Source organism: Atta colombica, unplaced genomic scaffold (genome assembly GCF_001594045.1).
Source record: "Atta colombica isolate Treedump-2 unplaced genomic scaffold, Acol1.0 scaffold22, whole genome shotgun sequence".
NCBI classification, from domain to species: Eukaryota; Metazoa; Arthropoda; class Insecta; order Hymenoptera; family Formicidae; genus Atta; species Atta colombica.
Genome location: NW_017259316.1, coordinates 57,555 through 75,006, shown reverse-complemented (window position 1 = coordinate 75,006; position 17,452 = coordinate 57,555). Strand labels below are relative to the sequence as shown.

At 31.0% G+C, this 17,452-nt stretch overlaps 3 protein-coding genes across 8 annotated transcripts in view; 1 reads left to right on the top strand and 2 right to left on the bottom strand.

Annotated features, from left to right (window-relative positions):
* The window catches only part of LOC108687898 (serine/threonine-protein phosphatase PP1-beta catalytic subunit), an 8,692-nt gene extending 6,833 nt beyond the window's left edge, over nucleotides 1–1,859 (bottom strand). For 2 of the 3 annotated variants that reach the window (XR_001931761.1, XM_018193920.1), the window contains exons 1-2: nucleotides 1,575–1,859; nucleotides 614–685 (exon numbers count right to left, since the gene is read on the bottom strand). Coding sequence is in view for 2 of the 3 variants with exons in the window: in XM_018193920.1 (XP_018049409.1) it covers nucleotides 614–685; nucleotides 1,575–1,626 (124 nt within the window). In the remaining variant the exon portion in view is untranslated. The remainder of the gene's footprint in view (nucleotides 1–613; nucleotides 686–1,574) is intronic. The other variant, XM_018193922.1, reaches the window with a different exon arrangement.
* A 1,762-nt stretch (nucleotides 1,860–3,621) lies between these two features.
* LOC108687890 (mortality factor 4-like protein 1) lies at nucleotides 3,622–5,788 on the bottom strand. The gene is made up of 6 exons (XM_018193914.1): nucleotides 5,575–5,788; nucleotides 5,358–5,475; nucleotides 4,921–5,223; nucleotides 4,637–4,849; nucleotides 4,092–4,261; nucleotides 3,622–4,019 (listed from the first exon to the last, which is right to left on the bottom strand). The coding sequence occupies exons 1-6, from the start codon at nucleotides 5,600–5,602 to the stop codon at nucleotides 3,847–3,849; spliced, it is 1,005 nt and encodes a 334-aa protein (XP_018049403.1). The 5' UTR covers nucleotides 5,603–5,788; the 3' UTR covers nucleotides 3,622–3,846.
* A 1,214-nt stretch (nucleotides 5,789–7,002) lies between these two features.
* Nucleotides 7,003–16,306, top strand: LOC108687880 (probable elongation factor 1-delta). Of its 4 annotated transcripts, XM_018193895.1 has the most exons (9): nucleotides 7,003–7,111; nucleotides 10,071–10,223; nucleotides 10,961–11,425; nucleotides 12,841–12,933; nucleotides 13,418–13,511; nucleotides 14,866–15,074; nucleotides 15,416–15,485; nucleotides 15,548–15,673; nucleotides 15,743–16,306. In XM_018193895.1, exons 2-9 carry the CDS (start codon nucleotides 10,116–10,118, stop codon nucleotides 15,895–15,897), a joined length of 1,320 nt encoding a protein of 439 aa, XP_018049384.1. In that variant the 5' UTR covers nucleotides 7,003–7,111; nucleotides 10,071–10,115; the 3' UTR covers nucleotides 15,898–16,306. The 4 variants fall into 4 exon arrangements, with proteins under 4 accessions (XP_018049384.1, XP_018049387.1, XP_018049385.1 ...); XM_018193898.1 differs by lacking the exon at nucleotides 10,961–11,425; XM_018193896.1 differs by lacking the exon at nucleotides 12,841–12,933.
* Nucleotides 16,307–17,452: the final 1,146 nt, after the last annotated feature.

Below are 17,452 nucleotides of genomic sequence, written 5' to 3'. Positions count from 1 at the left end.
AACAAAATATGTGTATATAATTTTATTGTCAAAGTTGATTATGCCATTGCATTTAGATACTTTATGCAAAACAGCCTTTTTATGTCCATTAGTTTAGTACAAGTGACCGAATTCACCATAAAATTTTTAGAATAAATCTTATTCTGAAGAGTGAAATCTCACTCTTAATACATACGATTCAGTCCTTATTATGACATAATGGGTCATTTATGTCCCAGATTAATTTTCATTACTTTAATAAACATACAAAAATTATTAAATATTTCTTGATATACTTTAACTTTTTAATATATTTTGATATCTTTAAAAAGTATTCGCAAGATTATTTAAAAAATTATGTATAAATGTGTGATATAATAAATTATTTGATCTTAGTTTTTAGAAGAAAAATGCAGAACAAGAATGATTCAATCGCGTGTAGTAAGAGTTAAAGATTGAAAACTCAGTCATTCTTTTTCAAGACTGGCTCAATTTTCATCTATTTAGAGAGATTCGACTCTAAAGAATTTAGAGAATGCAGGATAATTCTATGTGGAGGAGTTTGTTGTTTCCTGTTGTTGCTGTAATGATAGTGGTGATGGTGGCTGGTTATTGTTGTGTAGTAGCTGCGTACCGACAAAGTCCGACGAGAAAATATCTTTTAGCTTGGCTTTCTTCTGAACCTGGTCTTTCTGCGTGTGGTATACTTTACCGCACAAGGGGGTTCCCGCATTCGCGTAGCATGAGAGAGAGAACAAACAAAAAGAGAGAGATTGTTTCTTCTTTTTTTCTGCGGCTAAAGAGAACGGAGGGATAAAAGATCGCGCGGCGCAGGGCGAAGGGGGTGATGCGGTGGCGGTTTGCGCGGAGGGAGGGGTGGGCTCTTTAAGTCGCGAGAAGTAGATGGAGTTATATCGTAGAGTGAGAAAATGAACGCGACCAAGCAGTGAGATAGAGGGATGGATAGAGAGAAAGAAAGAGAGGAAGAGAGGCAAGGGAGAGAGATGGGAAAATAGATATAGTTCGGAACGAGATCGAAAGAGGAAGAGGAAAAAAGAGGAATATCGAATGATCTCATGAATTTTTTTTTTTATTCATGTATCGCAACGGCAATGACCGCGAAAGTTTGACGGGCAAGATCGATATCCACCCTGCATCTTTTGATCGGCTCGATCGGGAAGTCGCGCGCGGTGACACGAAGGACGCGTGATCGGAATACCGCGTCACGCTCCCGCGCGATACGCACTCTCGGAGAGCGAGGGAGACGGAGCGAACGAAAAAGAGGGCCGCGTGGTTCGGGACTGTCGTGCGATGATTGCGAAAACGAGTTGAAGCATACGTGCATTCGACGCGCGGGAACGTGGGGCATGAGCGCGTCGCGTTTCAATTGTGACAAGTTCGAGCATTCGATTTGACTCGCGCATCGCGTTGCGTCGCGTTTATATCCGGGTGCGGGTCCCGGCTGCGCCGCAGTAAATTTCCGTCGATCGCGCGCGGACGAAACACGCTCGCGACGTACACGCGCGCGGCGGCAAAACGACGCGCGTCGTACACGCATATTTCAACACGTCGGCCGTCCCGTCGCAATCACGTACCTTCCAACAATCTCTGTATCAAGTTGTCGATATTCAAGTCGACATCCGCCATTTTTTCCTGCCACTGACTGACTGGCCCGATGTTCGCGGACTGGCTCGTACTCGCCTGGCGCGCGCATTTGCACCGCCACGACGCGAGACGTAACACCGGCGCGTCCTAATACGTGTGCGTGCCGTTATCGACTATAGATTCTCGCCCGGGGCGAATGACGGACGATCCTCCAACGACTTCCACGTCGAACGTTGGCGAGAGACTCGAATACTCGATGATTCGATTATGTCGATGCATACTAGCTGTACTGAGATGGCCGGTCGACGTCCAAAGCTCCGGATCATCATACGAAGGAATAGCGATAGAAATAACACGATTTCAACCTATCAAAAATCAGATACATTGGAATATATAGCTTCTGATAGGTTAAAATCATCTTATCATTATTCCTTCGCATTTCGGGGGGGGGGGGTCTTGATAGAATCCATTTTAGATCACTATGTGACGCTCGCTGATTGACTGTTCGTGAGTGTCGATTAAATGGATTGGTCGTTGCATTTGTCTATCCGACAAAAGGACAGATTATTTCGAACTGACTCGGATTGATCATTTGATTTTTCAAATTTATCTATAAAATATTTGCGTATTCATAGTCAGATCTTATATTTAAGGCTTCCTTAAATTTAACTTCAGGTACTGTACGAATTATTTCATTGGCTGCTGAGCATCTAAAGATAAATTTAAGAAAGTCTTAAATCTATAAAGTCTAATCTATGAACACGGGCAATTGTATTGTTCTAATTATTATTTTCATAAATAATTAATGTTTTATGTTGAAAATATTAAAATGATGCTCGTGTATAAAGCAAAAAACAATGTTAAAAGATTAAGGCTCTACGCACAACAGAAGGAATAAGGAATTATGCTCATATTCATCAGGCCTTAATTTAAGGCTTTCTTAAATTTATCTTTAGATGCTCAGCAACCAATGAAATAATTTGTGCAGCATCTACAGATGAATACAGGCATTAGGAATAAAGAATAAACGATTTCAATCTATCAGAAACCATGTATTCCGATATATCCGATTTCTGATAGTTTAAAATCGTTTACTCTTTTTATTCCTTTTTATTCCTTTTATTCTTAATTTCTTTTTTCTTCTATTGTGCGTAGGGCCTCGGTCTTTTATTTTTTTTTTTTTGCTTTATACACGCGTATCATTTTCATTTAATATTTTCATAAAACATTAATTATTGTTTCTTGGCTCCCTCCCTCCCCTCCCTCTTTCTCTTCTCTTTTATATTTAACTAATCTATCTGGTTTATTTTATTCTGACTTAATATCTAAAATGTAGAGGTTAGGTAAAATTACTGGATTTTGTCTTAATCTTTAAACGATGGAATCTTTCTTATGTACATTTTTTTTTGTATTTTTTGATCAACTCAATCATTTGAAAACATTTATTTCAAACTAGTCTGATGAGGACATGTCGAAAATCGCATTAAAAATAGCAATTTGTCGAAATCGGATCTTTGATTGCAATTTTCAACATTTTCCTATTAGTTTAATTTGAAATTAACGTTTGCAAATAATTCAACACATCAAAAAAATAAAAAAAAAAGATTCTATTGTTTTGGTCAAAATTAATCTATTTTATTCATTCTTCAGAACATTGAATAAAAAGTAAAACAGCCAATTTTAGTCTAAGCAATGTAATCCTTACGTTTTTTTTTTTCATATCTTTTGCGCTGAATCATTTGCAACATTAATTTCAAATTGACTGCAGGAAAATATTGAAAATTACAATCAAAGATCAGATTTTGACGAAATTGTGTTCTTTTAATTTTCAATATATTTCCATCAGATCTATAAACTATGAAATAAAAATTTTCAAATGATACAGCATGTCAATGAATAGAAATAGCATGTCAATGGAAATGAATAGAAAACATGAAATATCAGAAAGATTCTATCGTTTAGGCCAAAATCTGATAATTTTATGAATCCTCCTTAATATCGCGTTATCTATTTGAATTATAATTTCATCATAATTTCATCATAATTTTTTTTATATCATCATCTTTGTTTCGCAATAATTTATTTATATTATTATTACTAGCTAAATTATTATATTACTTCATTTAAAATGATTATACGATAGTTGTGTAAAAAATGAATTTAAATAGCATCCTATGTGTAAACAGATTGTCATGTAAAATATTTCGCATATAAGTAATACATTCGTTCAAATATAAATTTGAAAAAAAATAAACTGATAGTTTAACCATACTTTCGATGATAATCTGGTGATGGATCTGTGTAATCTTGTTGAAGATTAAAGAGCACAGCGTTGTTCTTTTGCAAATATTGCAGAAAATCGTGAAAATGCGACAGCAATAACTGTATACTCTTCTCGTCTAAGGGCGTATAAGAGAGCATACCACCGAGTCGTACTACAAAGTTAAAATTATCACATTTAAATAATGTCAGTTAAAAACAACAAATTATATTATAGAATGTTTTACCGAATAGTCTAAGAAGATGAAACGCTCCGTATAACTGACTTGGCAACGCTTCCGGATTGTCATTCATTATCTGTATAAACTGCGGTCGTTCCCATTTATACAATAGTTGAAGGCCCAATGTGTTATTAAAGTATTCCCGAATACCTTTCGTTATTTCCAACGTGCTTTCTCTGAAATAGAGGTAATGCTTCAATTGCAATCATAGTTTTTTGTTCCCATTTTGCTCTCTTTGTTTGTAATCTAGATCTTTTTTATCCAGCCTAAGTTTTTTTTTCAGAAAATATGAAAGTCATTTCATTACTTTTTGATATTCTTATATTATCAAATAATTTTTTAACTCAAATGTTAACATTTATTTTATAAAAATTAATTTGATTTAAAAAATGAGAAAGAAATTTGAGAATAAAATTTTAAATATGTTAAAAATATCCAGATTGTAAACAGATAATTATCATGACATGTTGTGCACATATACATATATAAAATATAATTTACAATCTTCATTATTCAATAAAATAATAATTGTCGACTTTCAGTCATTATACCTAATATCATTAGATTTCCCTGATGATTTTGTTTCTACATAATCATCTAGAATTTTGTCAACTGTATTTTGTACAGGTAATGCAGGTAATTTGTGATGCTTCAGTATTATTTCAGATTCGTCTATTAGCACAAACTTCAATTCTTCAGGTAACTTGATTTTAACCTCTATTTTCGTAAGATATTCTTCAGTCTCGCCAGACGGCTCTAGACGACTAAAAAAAAATTCTTTTAATAAACTGCAATACACAATTGTAAAAAAAACATTAGATGTTAAATAACAAACCTGCGTTTTTTACGTGGTGGTTCAGACACAGACTCATGAGAAGACGAAGGCATTACTGAGCTACTTGTACCTTTACTAAAACGACTCATACTCTTATCAGCGACAGGAGTGCTTGATCTACTATCAGTATCTTTTTCTCGACCTCCCTCACTCCTTCGACCTTGTGTTTTAGTTGCTGTATTTCCCTTTTTGTTTTTCTGAGCAGATTGCTGATTTGAGTGCGCTCTCTGGACTTCTCTCTGTTTCTGTACATTTGCCTCATTATATTTGAGCACTCTACTTTCAGGAACCCATTCATCCCAACTATTTTTTTTTCAAATATATAATTCAGTATATGATTCAACTTCATTAGCGTTATATAAATAAACATTATATAAAAACGTTATATAAATAAATCCTACATATAGTTCACACACACATATGTATAAAAATCTTACTTTTTATTCCAACCAGCATAATGAATAAGATATTTAACTTGCTTCTCCTTGGTAATAGATGACTTCAAACACTTGGCTTCATAGATCAATGGTCCATGAAAGCACAGAACTTTTTCTCCTAATATACAAACCATAATATTAATTCAATTCATAAAATCAAAAATACAAAAAAAGTTCAACAATTAATCTTCACTGCAAAATGAATAAGAAACTATACCTTCTTGAAATTTACATTTCGGTGGCATTCTTGTATCCTGTATGACACTTATTGAGCTTACTACCTTATCAATTGTACATTAAATCAGGCAATAAACAACAACAGAAAATGATTAACTTTTATGAAACACTTTCAAAATAACATTCATTTTTCGATCGTCGAATATTTGATATTTACGTCAATTGTGTTCTGTGCGTTCTATGCACAACACTTCTTCTTTTGGCCTTAAGGCTGCAGCACAGACTTTCGCATAACGCATAGTGAATAAGAGAATCAACTAATCAGAATCTTTCCTTTCCTCTTATTTCATTATTGAAAAAGAACAATTTCAATTGGTTGATTCCTTTATGCACTATACATTATGCGTTATGCAAGAGTTTCTATTGCGATCATTAGGATATATCCACACAAACTTCCATAGCCGCATAAAAAAATTATTCAATCACATTTTACGTTCGTCTATATAGAAGAAATGCGATTGGATAATTTTCTTTATACATACGTTTATGCGGCTAGTTGTGGATACACCCTTAAACGGGGAGCACAGCTCTTAGCATAACGCATAACAAGTAATACATAAGAAAATGTCCAATCGAAGTCCTCCATTTCCTTCCTTTTGTTACGCCTTAGAAAGGCTCAACCGGTTCCCCGGTTTCGAACTAACCTAAAGCTATGGTGTGATACAAAATTAGCGATTCCGCGTATCAAAGAGGAGATCGTAGCCGAATTTGTTCAAGTTACTGATTGGTTAAAGACAAGCGCTAGATTCTGATTATAAGGCCTGATTATCACACCTTGACAGAAAAGCGGAAAGCGAAAAAGCGGAAGCCAATCAGAACTCGCGGAAAGACAGAAGCAGAAAGACAAGCAAGTGTACCACCTACTATTACTGCGATTGGCTTCCCCTTTTCCACTTTTCCGTCTAGATGTGAACCCGGTCTAATGTATTCCGAATCATTCCATGATTGCTCTTCCTAGATAAAGGTAAAATCACACGATGCGGAAAACGACTGCGGAATAGAGAATGCGTCATAGAAACAACCAATCAGCGCTATTCAGAATGATACAAAAGAACGCTGATTAGTTGCTTCTCTGACGCCTTCTCTATTCCGCAGTTTTCCGTGTGATTTCACCCTAATGGCTCCTGCCACACTGGAAACGTTATTTACCGCACGGCAAAATGTGATGCGGTAACCAATGAACATGTTAGGAACTATAATCTTATTAGCCATTACACCATTTTCAACGTTTCATTTAAAAAAAATGATGCATTTATCATATTAGATATGAGAAAAAGTTCGTGGCGTTTTTTCCATTAAATGGCATTTAAAAAACGCCACGAACTTTTTCCCACACCTAATATTTTGTAATTTTGGGCGACTTGAGCGCGCTCTGGATGCGATCTTACATATTATATATCTGGGCAACCCTGGTAGCCACTTTGTCTTGGCACGATTTTCACGTTTTCCTGCGGCACGCTGGAATTTTGGCCACCGAATAATTATTGAGCCAATTTGATATCTGGACGTGGCTCGAGGTAACTTAAATTTAACAGATTATTTTATGTCAAATCGATTCTTCCTGATTTCTATTAATCAACTATTAGCTAATCTGACTAATATTACAAAAAATATAAGTCAGTAAATGCATGCAAACTCACCGATCAATACTGCACATGATAGAATATATTGCACATATATATCTCATCGAAATTTCGAGAAAAGCGATCTGTCGAGTCTAATATCGTCAATATTTACTGTTTTAATTAAGAGTGATACATACATGTGGCGAAAGTGTCTAATTCGAAGTGGTTTTCTAAAATCGCTAGCGATTTGATAATCTGAATATACTGATAAATGGAGAATAGAAATTTAAACTTTTTTTTATATAACAATTTCAGATTTTATAATATTATTCGAGAAAATGAAGCATTTGATTTTAATTTTTCATTGCATCTACTAATATATATACGTATGTATATATTTAACCTTTAAGTAGATAGGTGGAGTAATTAGAGCATTCCAGATTTTATTTTTAGTTATATTTTTAGTAATAAATTTAGATTATAGTTAAATTTACATTATTTTTATCCTTATGAGACAGAGGAATGTAAAAATAATGAACTTAAAGATTTGTGGAATATTTTTTTTTTTTTTAGAAGATTTTTAAAATAACAGTGTAAGAGAGGTGTTTTGACTACCTTCTTAAAAGGTTAAAATATTCTAGAATTCAATATAATTTTATTATGATTATTTAACTATATAATTTTTATCTATTTAATTTATAACATATCATTTAATTTATAACATACATCATGCACTATTTCATCTTAATTCAATCTTGGAAAGAGCTGTTTTACAAAGTTACAATATTTGTGAAATAATTAATTTTTGCGTCAGTATAAAGGATATAAGTATTTGGTTATAAGACAAATTGTGGAAAATTGTGAAAACAAATAATCAAAGATTTTTATCCATCGGGTCATTCAGAGCAATTCTTTTGCAAGCTAAATATTAATTAAATATTTTAACAAAATTAATTGAATATAACTGAATTTTTAATGAAATAAATGATTTATTCTTAATAATTTGTTGCTCTATTATTATTTTATCAGGCATTCACATGTTTGTATGGACTTAGTTGATATCTAGATTCTTCATTACAGGAAGATTTTATACATCAGAATGTCAACGTTCGTTGGGCTTATCAAAGAGATACCAGGCATCTCAGTGGATCGTTTTGATCGAGAAAACATGAATTCCTCTGTGTATTTCCTTAGCCATTGTCATATTGATCACATGTGTGGTTTGAACAATATGTTTTTTGATCATTTGAAACAGTATAATAAGTATCTTTATTGTAGTCGTATTACTAAAGTTTTCTTAGAAGATAAGTATTATGAAAATCTGCGTAATGTAGAAACTTATGTAAAAGATATCGAAGTCGATAAAAAAATTTGTATTGAATACAGAAGTAATTATAACAGCGAAGAGACTGATATTCTTTTTGTAACATTTACTTCTGCTGGACATTGTCCTGGCTCAGTGATGTTTGTTTTTGAGAAAATGAATAAATTAATATTATATACTGGAGATTTTAGAATCAATCCAAAAGATTATTATAAAATAAAATCACTGAATTATTGCAACAATTTTCCAAAAAAATTTGATAATGTATATTTAGATACAACATTTTTAGGTCATGATTTCACTTATCTCCCGACAAGAATAGAAAGTATAAATGTAATGTGTAAAGTTGTAAAAAAATGGCTAGATGAAAGCCCAAGGAAAGTCGTTATTCTGGAATGTTCTGCTTTATATGGTTCTGAGTTTCTCTACATGGAGCTGTCAAAATCTTTGAAAACACTCATTCATGTTAAGGAATATGTATACAACAGTTATATTCGTATCCCAGAGTTGGCATGTCACGTTACAAATAATCCATTGGATGCACGTATACATGCATGTATGAGTAAATCTACATGTATGAATCGCTCGGGTCTAAGATGTCGTACCAATGTCCTTCAACAGGACATATTAACTATTGTGCCATCAGTAAAAAAATGGAAGGGACGTGATACGAGTGTAATTGGAGAGTGGGATAAGTTTAGTGAGAAGACGTTTAATGTATGTTACTCCACGCATGCTTCTTTTGATGAACTTAAGGAATTTATACAATATTTTAAACCAAAAAACATACATCCATGTGTATGTCCAGAAAATGAACAAGACACAATAAATCGGTTGCTAGATGAAATTAGAAGATAAGAAAAGGGCAATTGTATTTTTACATTATGAAAAAAAGTTGTTCTTAAGCACAAAGTTATGAATAACGTATTAAGTCTTAATGATAATGACGATTCTTAAAATTAATAAGAATTAAAAAGAAAATTAATAGATAATTTTTAATGATAATTTAATTAACACTTGAACCGCGGGTCTAAATTAATTCAATTATGATTTAAATCTGGCTTTTTATGAGGAAGGGTTGTCATCATAAAAAAATAAAATTACTTGTAATTAATTATGATTATGAAAAGTCACAAAAATCTAAAACTCCACGTGCAAATTTAAATAAACAGAAACTATCAGATGAGTCAAAAGTGACCACACAGCCAGTGGTTTTAATGTTAATAATTATTAGTCTTATAATTACGTATTATTATATGACATATATTACTGTTATGCTTCAGATAAAAAATTGTACTTTTATATAATAAAATATAATGAATGTTATAATTCATGCTATTTTTATTCTTAACTGATTCTTGAACACAATAAAGCTGTGATCAGAGAAATTGAATTTAGATTGGGATTTAATCAGTCAAAAGAAAGAAAGCCAATTTCAAGTTTAGTGAACTTTGTTTAAATTTTAATTAAATTTCAATCCAATCTTAATCTCAATTTTTAGTCACGGTTAAAAAATAACCTGAAAAACCAAGTTTATGCATGTAAATTGAATCTTTTTTTATCCTGCTTCTCTTGTCTTATTTACAGAAATTCATAGCATTTTTACTTCATTCAAAGTAAAATACCGAAAAGATGACAACCGCTACAATAGCAACCGCTGCACTAGCTAAAGAAAAGGTATGGTTTGATAAGCCATCCTACGACAAAGCAGAACGGCAGTATTTTGAGAAAATGGCCAAGGTAAGGAATTGTTGTTGTTGCTGCGATCATCCACTGTTCAATAAATAAAGAGAGTTGTCGGCAGGGAATGGGATAGAGTAAAAATGTTTAAACATATAGATCATTGGGTAAATCATTTGTCTTTAATAACCATGAATTTTAAATAACACCAAGATTTTTTTAAATCCATATCCTTTGAGAAAGTATAATACATTCATAATTTATCAAGTGAATTTACTAGTCCTAATCATAGCATCCATAGCTAGTGCCGCCTAGTGTCATTCTCCTATGTTTGTGTATGCATCATGTTTGTGTTACTGTATAACTTACTAACATTTCTAACACACAAATACGCGGGAATATCTGGTGATAACAAAATTAGCTTTGCTCTCTTTCTCTCTTCATACTTCATACAAGATATCTATAACATTTACAATGAGAAATGTAAAATTCTTTCTCAGTATAATCTCAAGTTTTTTTCTACATTTTTAAGGTGAACCGATAAAATAGTATTGTAATTTTTTTGTAAATCATTTTTTTCATATCTTTTGATCTAAAATTCAAGCATTATGCAAATCTAATGCTTATATGCCAACATATTTAAACACTTTACATGATTATATAAACGTGTTTAATTATAATACATGTTAAGTAGCAGTTATACGTATCAGTTGCACAAAAGAAAGATTTTGTTTTTGCTTCTTGTGTTATTTGGAAAACGTTGACCTATACTTGCATAGCTTGGAACATATTTCAAGGTGGTGTCTCGTAAGATTGCGGGAGGCTGCACGCTTAAATCTGACAATTCTATAATTGACAAGTGCCAAGATCTAATCAATACTAATACATTGAAATCTAAGGCTGAAAAATCTAAAGACAACAAGTTAGCTCATGAGTCGAATGAAACGAATATGAAACGTTCCAAATGCCAAGGAAAGAATGTAAAAACCATCAATAAAGATATTGCGGACGTATGCAACATGCAGAATAAAGAAAACGCAAAAACATGTGAACAATTTGATAGCATAAGGGATAACGCGAAGGAGAAGGAGAATGCTTCTCCGAGCGAGAAATCTAAAAAATATAATGCGAAAGAGGCTAAAGAGAAAAGGAACAAGGAAGATACGAGAAATAAAAATAGAGGAAATGGAGGAACTGATCTCGGGGAAAATATAGAAACTGCAGTGCCATTCGCAAGGAATAAAGAACAATTATTCGACCAGGTACATGCTCTAATGCAATTTGTGGGTGTCATTTACCCAATGATTACTGTTCAATGTGTCTCGATACAGATGACATAGACAAATTGTATTTTCAGTTGACTTTACTTTTTAAATTTTATTTCATATTATATTGTCATGTAGAAAAGCGCGTCTATTACATTTCGCAATTAAAAGAATGGCATCCGTTTCTTTGTCCCGTTTTGTTTTCATTTTGCACTGAGAGGTTTACTGTAATTACTTGTATTATTTCTGTCTGCTATAAATGCATGGCATATGCATGTATCGTCATTAATGATTTAATTATACATTTATAATTGTGATAAAAAAAGATCTGTTATATTCGCGAAAGGTATAAAATCTATACATCAGCCTGATTTCGTTCATTCCTGGATATCGGCCTCTTCCAATTTTTTTCATTATATATAGTCTTTGGAAGGAAGGAATTTGGCAGTAAAACGCCATGCATGACGAATATACATATATCCACTAATATATGGGACCTACAGCTTAACGCCGGATCCAATTGGCGGTTTAAAATCTACATATTTTGATTTAATAATAAAAAGTAATCACAAAGAATAAATTCTAATATTTTTGTTGATAAATTTAAATTAATAGATTAAAATTTTTTATTTAAAAATACTTCTAACATTATCAACTTCGAAATAACTTGCTTAATAGTATTTATATCATAACTATTTATATCATATTATCATTAAAATATGTGTAAGATAATACTTTGGAAAATTTTTCTATTTTCTTTTTTGTGTAGACAATTTTTTTTGTATTTGCGTATGTTAGTGAATTTTTAATTGCATGCTTATTTAGTTAATAATTCAACAAGTTTTCCATATTTCTTCCTTTAATAAAAATATATGTATAATAAAAACGTACTTACTTTAATGATTTGTAAATACTGTTTATTTTTGCCGCATTTTTATATTAAAAAATATAATATTATTTCACTTCTTAATACTTCTGCTATAATATGCGCAATGTCTATCTCCACATATGTGCTAGCTTAATAAATATCCAAAATTGTTCAATGTCAATTTTAAAATATTATATTTGTATATTTTTTGTTAAAGTAAATATGTGTGTATATAAATATATATGTCTTTTTTTGATAACATTAATTAATAACATTTAATTAACTTTTATTATCAAAGAATAATTATTTATGTCAATACTCTTAGAGATTGCACTATTCTATTTTTTTTTATAAAGAAAAAAGGAATATTTAAAGAAATATTTTAATATTTTATTTAAATACATGCATCTCTGTGTATATTAGGATCTTTAATAGGATCTTTTATTTTGTTAATATTATTAATATAAACTTTAGTGGAGATATGGCATGTAGTTTCGAATAATCAATCTGGGTGTGAGCTTACTTTTAATCTCGGTGGATACAGGCTCAACAGTCCACTTGTCCAATGCCTCCTGTTGGAAGTTTGGCCAATGAGGTTGCGAAGGCTCGGCAGCATATTAAACAGTCTTTACAGTGTGTGAGTACTGCACTCTCTTCGCTCACTCTTTATACAATGTAATTTTTCACAATCCGCTTACTAATTTAACATTTTCATATATTTATTTAAATCTGTTCTCACAATCTGTCCTCTTTCATCGCTTCTTAGGCATTTTGAAATATAAAACTAATGTTGCGAATGAAAAATAAAATGAAAAGAAGAATTTTACATTGTAAATTAACTATTAACTATTATGTTTTTCACGTGAAAATGTTTATTGCTATTATATTAATATATATATTATTGTAATAACAATAAATGATTGAGATTAGTTATTAAAACAGTAATATATTAATTATAAGAACATTAGTTTAACGAATGTTAAAATTTCTATGAATAAGACTGGATACAACAATCAAATTTTTATTTGATCTCACTAATTATATTACAGTAGGAAATATAATTTTTATAGTATCAAATCATATTTTTTTCATCACATATTTTTATCACATTTATTTTTCAGATGGATGATATTGCAGCACTTGCTCATACCGCAAATCAAGATATTACTCCTCGTATTGTCAAACTTGAAAAAGAAAATCAGGATCTGCGAAATAGTACGTATATTATTACAGTATTATGGTATATGCAAGTATTAGTTTTTTTATTTCAAAAAATTCTTTATAATAACCATCAACAATTAATAATAAAAAGTAATGTGATATTATTTTATTAAGTATATAATTTACTTTTATTATAGTTATTATTTCTTTTTTATTTATAATTCAATTTAAATATTTTTATGAAATGTTGGGGAAGCCCAGGCAGCGCGGACGCTTAAGGTTGAGAAGAAAAAATGACACAATTAAAATTGAGATCAGAAACCATTTTTATTCTTATAAATCTTTTAAAGGACTTTGAAATAGAATAAAAAAAAATTTAAAAACTTGGACATTAATATGTCGTTTTAATTAATAAAAATGTCAATTTAATAAAAAAGGGAAATCATCCGCTTTGCCCGACTCCCCTGGGCAAGCGAATTTTCATTGTAATCATATACCGAGTAAAGAGAATGGATTATCCGCATTGCCCCCCCACCCGCTTTCCCCAAAGGATCTACCTGGCGCGAATTTGAAAAGATTAGAATAAGTTGAAGCATCAAGTGAAAAATTTTAACCTCGAATACATGTTTAAAGACAGAATTCTTATAAAAAATCATTTATACTGGTTAAGGAACAATTACAGATAATAATTAAACTACTTAAGGAAAAATCGCAAAAAAACACTCAATTTTCTATATATCTCTATTTAGAGATTCTATTAGAGATTCTATTTAGAGATAGTGCTCAGATAGATAAGCAAAAATAAAAAAATATTCGCTTTATTCAGCGTCCATTTTGCCTGGGCTTCTCCTACATATGTAGTATGTACAGCCGGTCTCAGAAAGATTGCAACACTTTTTTTCGATGAGTTTCAGACTGCAGCTTGCTCACCGATCGATTGGTTCTTATATGGATCCACAAATAAGAACTAATCGCTCGGTGAGTGACTGCATTCCGAAATCTATCGAAAAAAAAAGAGTTGCAACCTTTCTGTGACCGACACACTGTGTCATACTGTACACGACATATTGTACACACGACACTCGCGCGTGCACGCGCCAGCAAATAAAATTAATTATCACCATAATTTCTTTTATTATGTTATGTAATTATATACTGCACCTAAAATAATTTTAGCATAAATTAATTATATATAATATCTGAGTCTAAATTATTATTACATATACTTTTTTAATTATCATTTTAAAACATTATGTAAATATAAAAATATGTACAAAGATAATATGAGGTAAGACAATGTAAAAAAATTGTATCAACGTTTTCTTCTCATTGTATCGATAGACAATCTTAATGATGCTGGCAAGTACAATTAAAAAAATATGTATGATTTGAAAATCTTTCTGAATAGTCATTCAGGACCTGAAGAGTACTATTGAAAAGTTGACGCATCAAGTGAAAATTGTTGGAACTTTGGAACATCGTGTGGAGAGTCTTGAAGCACGTATACCTTACATAGCAATTTGTCCTGCGAAATCCGAGGAACCAGAACAAGAGCAGAAGCAGAACAAAAAAAAAGATGACAATGAAGATATTGATCTATTTGATTCTGATTCAGAGGCAAGTGAGCAAAGACTGTAAAAATGATATTAATTGGTCTCTTTGTATAAGACGAATGTTTAAGTTTAATTTTTAATATGACACAGAAATAATTAAACATAACACACTAATATTCCTAAATAAATACAAATATTACGATATGCAATTTTATATTTATGTAAAATTATATGATATTTATTATTTGGCATACACCAGATATTCCCATAGTACTGATTCATCCAATATTAGCACTTTTTTCACATTCATATAAATTCAGTATGTAATAATATCTCTTTCGCGAATTATAAAATCTGTCTATTTTCATCCTATGATGAAAATTCTTACTGTATTTGATTCGATAGGGAGACGATTTAGAGGCTGCCAAGATTAGGGAAGAACGAATTGCTGCATATACTGCTAAAAAGTCTAAAAGTATGTAAGGGAATTCAGAGTTTTCCAAATTATATTATCATTAATCGACTTGTATCTTGTAGAACCAGCCTTAATAGCTAAATCAAATATCGTCCTGGATGTCAAACCATGGGACGACGAGACAAACATGCAAGACATGGAAAAAGAAGTGCGGAAGATCGAGATTGATGGTCTTCTTTGGGGTGCTTGTAAGTTTTTATAATATCTTTTGGTTTTTAATATCGTAGCGAGCTCTAAAATTTAACCTTCTTTTGTAGCTAAACTCATGCCGCTTGCCTTTGGAATTCACAAACTACAGATTTCGTGCGTAGTAGAAGACGACAAAGTGTCAGTAGATTGGTTAATGGAAAAGATTCAAAATATCGAAGAATATGTACAAAGCGTTGATATTGCGGCTTTCAATAAGGTGTAAAGAAACTAGAGCTAAACTACAAAAAATGAGTAGTCAAAAATAAGCATCGGTCTATGTGCCATTTCTGCATTCCATTAACAGTATCTATAATCGAAAATTGTTCACATGCACGTTTTGTCGTATTATTAAGTCAAAAGACAAAGATAAAATTGTTCGATGTTATTATTACTGTCTAAAACCTTGAAAAATATAAAAAGCAAATTTAACAATTCAAATTTAGTGGATTTAGATAAATTAAAGATATTTATTGCTAATCTTTATGCTGTTGTAATTAGAGTTCTCTATCTTTCATTTATATATATATATTTTTTTTTATTAATTACAAATTGTTTCCGTTAAAAGTGAAGTTATCTTTTATTATTTTATGTTCTCATATTACCTTAAATAAAAACATTTGTGGCCAATGCAATACGTGTATTTAGTGATTTCTGATTTATAAGAAACAATACCTACTATTTCTAGATCCATTCATCCACAGTTATTTAATATTAGCTGAATCATATATATATATATGTATATCTAAAATTTTTTTAATAAAGCAGCATCATATTTATTTCTAATCATGTGTTACTGACGTTCTCTTTTATTACTGATAAGGACTAAATTGAGATATTGTTGCATAATGTATCATATTCTAATAAAATGATATATCACAAGCGTTAATAAAAGTAAAATACGAATTATAAAGACAAAACGTTCGTGCACTGAATTTTTTTTGCTAACGTAGCAACACTAGATTTTTACACTGGTATGATATGTAGTAGGAAGTGAATACGTTCAATATAATTTTAGACACTAACATTTCCTCATGCAGGTTTTTGTTTTAATAATTGTAGATTTTTTATACCATCGAAATGAAGCGTGATGTTTCGACAAAACAAAAAAACTGAATTTCTTGTAAAACTGGGGAAGTATGGGATAGAAGTTTATAATCAAACCGTTTGTAGCATTTCATAAATTTCTGGTCTATTCTTCTTAAATTTCACAAGAAATCTGATTTTCTGTTTTATCAAAATATTATGCTCCATTTCGATGGTACAAAACCTGCTCTCACAATTATTGACACAAAATCCAGCATGTGCAAATGATAGTAACCAAAATTGTACTGAAGGTGTTATTAGACTTTTTACTACATGCCACAACACTATAAAAATCTAGTGCTGCTTAGCAAAAAAATTAGCAAAACGAATGTTTTGCTAATTTTTTTGCTACGTATTTTATTTTTATCAATGCTTGTGCGATATATCATTTAATTAGAATGACATTATGCAACAATATCTAAATTTAGTTTTTATCAGTAATGAAAGAGAATATCAGTATGGATAAATACGATCATAAAAAAAACATGATGTTACTTTATTAAAAAAATTTTCCTCCATTAGACTTTACTATGAAACTTATAATGTTGCTACGTTAATAGAAAAAAATTATATGAATTTTTTATCCAATTTTTTATTCATTATACGAATTTTATCCAAATTTTATTTAAATCTCGATTTGATTTTATATTGAAACAATTTTTATTATAGAAATTAAACAATTAATAATATTAATA